Source organism: Phoca vitulina, unplaced genomic scaffold (genome assembly GCF_004348235.1).
Source record: "Phoca vitulina isolate PV1807 unplaced genomic scaffold, GSC_HSeal_1.0 scaffold44, whole genome shotgun sequence".
Taxonomy (NCBI): Eukaryota; Metazoa; Chordata; class Mammalia; order Carnivora; family Phocidae; genus Phoca; species Phoca vitulina.
The window spans coordinates 796,192-801,336 of NW_022589747.1; the positions used below are offsets into that span (position 1 = coordinate 796,192).

The 5,145-nt window shown below is 66.3% G+C and overlaps 1 protein-coding gene across 1 annotated transcript in view; it reads left to right on the forward strand.

Moving 5' to 3' along the window:
* RAMP3 (receptor activity modifying protein 3) overlaps positions 1–5,115 on the forward strand; it is an 11,893-nt gene extending 6,778 nt beyond the window's left edge. The window contains exon 3 of the mRNA XM_032430613.1: positions 4,410–5,115. Within this exon, the coding sequence (XP_032286504.1) occupies positions 4,410–4,665 (256 nt within the window). The 3' untranslated portion in view covers positions 4,666–5,115. The remainder of the gene's footprint in view (positions 1–4,409) is intronic.
* Positions 5,116–5,145: the final 30 nt, after the last annotated feature.

A 5,145-nucleotide genomic window follows, 5' to 3' on the forward strand; every position in this document is an offset into this window, starting at 1 on the left:
CCCTGCCCTCCCCTGCCGCCGCATGCCCTCCCTGCTCACCCCTGCCCTCCCCTGCTGCCGCCTGCCCTCCCTGCCCTCCCCTGCCCATTCCCAACAGATGCAGAAATTTCAGTCTGTTTCGTTCAGGAACAGTTCCCCCACACCAGCTGTGCCAGGTCCACCAGGGGCTGTGGGTGTGGACCTCACCCCCAGAGCCACTGTCTGCTGGGGCACTGGGCACGGAAGCCCCTAGAACAGCCATTGGGGATGGAGAGCAGGGGGCCTGGGTTTGGAGGAGTAAGGGCTGAAGCAGCTGAGCAGACCTGGGGCTCCTGGGGAGGACGGGGGCTCCCGGCAGGCAGCCCGGCCTGTGGGGGCCACCAGGACAGCACCAGCCACGATGGGGAGACGCGGGGAGGGTGGGCAGGCCCGTCGCTGATGATTTGCAAGGAGGTAAAAGCCAGTGTGTCTTGAGGTTTCATGCTAAGTGTGATCCCGGGCACCTTCTTGTCCTCAGAGCCGTGAGGAAGCTTCTGGACGCCAGGCTTGGAGTGGACATGGGAGGAGGGCCAGGGCGGATGAGGTGGGAGATTCCCACCCTGGGCCTCTGTCACCACTAAAGCCTCGGTGAGGAGGTCAAGCTGACGTCCAGCCCTGGGGCCAGAGGACAGGAGCAGGCTGCCGGAGGGGCATCTGGGGTCAGAGCACCAGTGGGAGCTGACTTCCCACCCCAGCTGAGCCAGACCCCACGCCGGAGAGGGGGGCTGGCCTCCAAGACCTGGGAGGTCTGCAGGCAGCTGGGGGCCATCCGAGGGGCAGCTGGGGTCCAGAGCCCCTCCCCGAGGCTTGTTCTCTGGGCCGTTGGGACTGAGGCGCCTCTTCACACCCGTGACCATGGCCCAGGCCCGGGCCCCAGAGCCGGGAGCCTGGGGACAGTGGCTGGTGCCCAGCCGCCCCTTCCCCTGCACCCAGGAGGGGACCCCTCCGGTGAGCTGTCCTTCCTGAGGCGGGGGGGCTGCTGGGGCTCCCTCGGGGGGCCCAAGCAGAGCCTGGGATGTTCCAGGCAACCCTGTCCCCCAGGCCCGAACCCCTGCCAGCCCAGAGCCCCCTGGTCGTGAGCATCCAGGTGGGACTGGGACATCGGATAAAGGGCTCTGGCAGCAACAGCGGGGCGGGGACCCACATCTTGAGATCCCCGTGCAACCGGGGGGAGACCGCGGTGCCATGTCCGTGCCTCGAGGCACCCTGAGGGCCAGAGAGGAAGCGGCAGACGCAGAAAGTGCTCCTGGAGGTGGAACACCGAGCAGAAGATGACGGAGCTGGGCGCACGAGGCCGTCGGGGTCCTGGGGGCAGGAGTTCTAGAAGACGGGCAGGGGGACGCAGGGAGAAACTCAGGGCCATTTCCAGGTGGGGGCTGAGGTTCAGACCCCGAGGGCTCGCCCCGCGCCTGGCACCAAGACTGCGGACCGAGGCGCGGGCCACGAAGGGGCAGAGACGCATGGGTAGAGAGACAACAGCGGGCTGGACACACGTGAGGACTGGGGGCCTCAGGCTCCCTTCGCAGCCCTGGAAACCGGGGGGGGGGGGGGGGGGGGGCCGGGGCCTCGGATTTCTAGACCGCTTTTCCCCGCCAATCCGTCATCATGGAGACAGCCCCAGACACGCAGAGCTCCCACCTCATGTTTCCCGGGCGCCCTTTCTCAGGGTGCAGGAGTGGTGCCCTCCCCCCGCCCCCCAGAGAGTGAGCAAACCACAAAAGAGGACAAAGTCAGAGACGGAGGGCAGAGGCAGAGCGGGAGGGTGGGAGTGGCAGCCCCGGGCTGGCGCAGGGGTCCCAGTGGCAGCGAGCTCCTGGGGGGGCCTGTCCCCACGGTGATCCATGTCTGAGGTCACTGCCCTTGTCCTCGCCCCACAGCCAGCTTGCTGAGGATGGAGACCCCGTCCATCCCACTAAGGGGAGGCTGCTGGTGAGGTTTCCAAGTGCCGTGCCATATCGCCTACGAGCAATAATGCAGGCAGCAAATCTTGAAGGAAAGCAAGGAGCTGAGTTGGGAGCCGAGTTGGGAAAACGTCTGCCTGGTGGGAGAGGGCATCTGACCGGGGGGCTTCTGGGCTGTGTACCCCGCCCCCCGCCCCCCGCCGTTGGGGCTGTAACTGCATCTTCTTTAACTGTGTGTGCAGCGCCCCAGGAGCTGGAGGGAGGGTGTTCCCCCCCACCCAAGGGGGACATGGGGAGGCCCCAGGTGACCAGGGGATGCCAGGGAAGAACGAGCTGTGTTGTGACCCTGCTTCCCTGACGTCATGCATATAGCGCCTTCCTTGTGAAGACCCCTCAGTTGTGTCTCCAGCCTGAGCCGAGGCCAGCGAGTTAGCAGGGCGTGGGGCTGGGTGCGGACGGCAGGATGCCAGGGAGTTGTGGCCTCTGCAGGCCTTGTTGGCCCAGCTAGCCCCCAGCATTCTCGAGAAGCACCGGGCGTGGGTATTCGGCATGCGTCTCCGTGAGCCGATCCATAGACATGGGTGCTCTGCTCAGCGCTGTGTGTGTATGCTCGTGGGTGCACTCACCTGACCCTCTCCGTTATCCTGCTGGATAGGTACTATGAACCCCACTTACAGGTGGAGAAACTGAGGCTCAGGGACACAAGAAACGTGGCCGAAATCTGGAAGGTGGTCAGTGCTGGGGCGGGAGGCAGCCTGTCAGCCCACGCTGCTCCGCACTGCCTTCTGGGGGCGTGGGCCCCGGCTCCAAAGCCTGGCTTTGCACACTTGTGTGCAGGTTCATCTGGCCTCATCTTGGCCCTGGGGAGTGGTGGTGGCCTTCCCACAGGCAAGGGAGTCAGAGCATAGGGTTCTCGTCAGAGTCTGGGGACGGCGGCTGCCCCAAGCAAAGGCCAGGTTGGATCTCTCCTGGACAACAGGCCACTGAGCCCGTGTGTGCAGGGGTGGGTCTGGGGATGACGGGCTTCCTGTGGATCAGACCTGGGCATGTCCCAGGCTCTGGACATGACTCAGGCCGTCCCTTCTGCTCCCAGCTCTCTTCCGTCTGTGTGGGCTCCTCCTCGTAGGCATTACCTGGGGGGCCCAGGTGTGGGACCTGCATTCCAGCCTCTGGGCTAGGACCCTGCCAGGAGGGCTGGGCACCCGGAGGGCCTGGCCACGTGAATCCACTGCTCCTCCTTTCCTACCCCTTGTTGGGCAGAGAGAGCCTCTGTGTAGGAAGCAGCTCCTTCCTGTTGATGGCTCAGGCCAGGCCCTGTTCCCCAGGACAATGCAGGAAGGAGGACACGGGGCACAGAGCCTCAGGCCTGCCTCACCCCAGCCTTCGTACCCGTGGGGAGCCGAGGTCGGAACCCCTGGCCCTCCTGCCCCTGATCTGCATGCGGCACTCAGCCAGGTGTGGGAAGGCCCAGGCCGTGGACAGGGCTGGTGCACCCTGGCACGTGTCCGTCTAGCCCTCTCTCTGGAGCATCTTGGGGGCTGGTCGCCAGTCTCGGCTCCCACCTCCAGAGGCCGCTGGTTGTGTTCAGGGCGAGGTTGCCATTTGGCTGACTCTGGGTCCCCGTAGCTGCACCGTGGTCGGCTGTTTGAACTGTCCAGAGCCCACCTGCTGGACAGACGTGGCACCTCATGGGTGGCTTGCTGAGTGCCCTTCGGAGGTCTGATGACATGGACAGGGAGGCCCTTGGGGGAGGGGGCTCGAGCCTGTCCTGTCCAATGGGGGCCGCCCCCTCCTGACCTGGCAAATGAGGCAGCTGGCCCTTGGCCTTAGAGGTCCCTCTCCTGGGGCCCACAGAGTGTCTTAGATGATGAGGGCCTTGTGGGTCGTGCATCCCTCTGCCTTGAAGAAAGGGGTCAGGCCTGATGTGTCCTCTGGGCAGACTGGGAAGTCCTGGGAGCCCTGGGGGCTGGGCCCAGACTGGGGGCTCTGGGAGCTCACGGCCTCCCAGGGAGTTGGTCACCCACATTGGGTGTAGATAGAACTCAGCCGCAGAGCTTCCTTGCTCTGTTTAGTCTTGGTTGAGATGGGAGGTCTGGGGTCTGGGCCAAATGAGCTCAGGGTGTGTGCGGAGGTCACCTCACTGGCGGGGGGTGGGGAGTGGGGGGGTGGTCAGGCCTGGGGGGATTCGTGGCAGGCATCTGGCCAAGCGGAGTGGAGCGTGGTTGTGCGCGTGGGGGGAGGCGGCTGAGGCTCAGGGGAGGAAAGGCTTGGGGGGGGCGGGGCGGGGAGGGGGCAGGATCACCTTGCCCCAGGAGCCTCTGGGCAAGGAGGCAGCATGTCGGGTAGGCACATGGTATGAGGGTCCCGGGGGTGCTCCTGTCCCCGCTGTCCAGCGCCGCCCAGGGCTGGGCCCCACCCCCTGCTCTCCCGGGTCACGGCCCGCATGATGGGGGCGCAGGGAGCCGGTTGTCACACCCTCTGCCTTTGCAGGTACTATGAGACCTTCACCAACTGCACCGAGGTGGAGACCAACGTGGTGGGCTGCTACTGGCCCAACCCCCTGGCGCAGGGGTTCATCAGCGGCGTCCACAGGCAGTTCTTCGCCAACTGCACCGTGGACAGGACGCACTGGGAGGACCCCCCGGACGAGGTTCTCATCCCGCTCATCGCTGTGCCGGTCCTGCTGACCGTGGCCATGGCCGGCCTGGTGGTGTGGCGCAGCAAGCGCCCTGACCAGCTGCTGTGAGGCTCGGCGGTCAGAGGGGCCGCGCCTGGAGAGAGGGAAGGCCGGGCCGGGGGCTGGGGAGCCGCCCAGGACCCAGACCCGGACCCGGCGGTCGTGGGCAGGCGTCACCCGGCCCCGCAGCTCGCTGCAGTCATGCTGCTCACCCAGGCTCTTCCTCTTTCTTGGGCTGGGGAAGAAAACGCACCAAGCCCGGAGCCCGAATCGCTGCTGCTGTGCCCGCTGCCCAGGCTAGGTGTCCAGGCCATTCCTTTGCAGAGCCCTGCCTGGCCCTGGCCGGGCCTCCTGCCCTCACCCTGCCCCCTCCCTGGCTCTGACTCCACCTCCCAACCCGACCCCACCCCTTGCCCTGACCCGACCCCTATCGCGAGCCCGCCCCCTGCCCTGACTCCACCCCCTGCCTGGTTCTGACTCCACCTCCCAACCTGACCCCACACCCTGCCTGGCTCTGACTCCACCTCCCAACCCGACCCCACCCCCTGC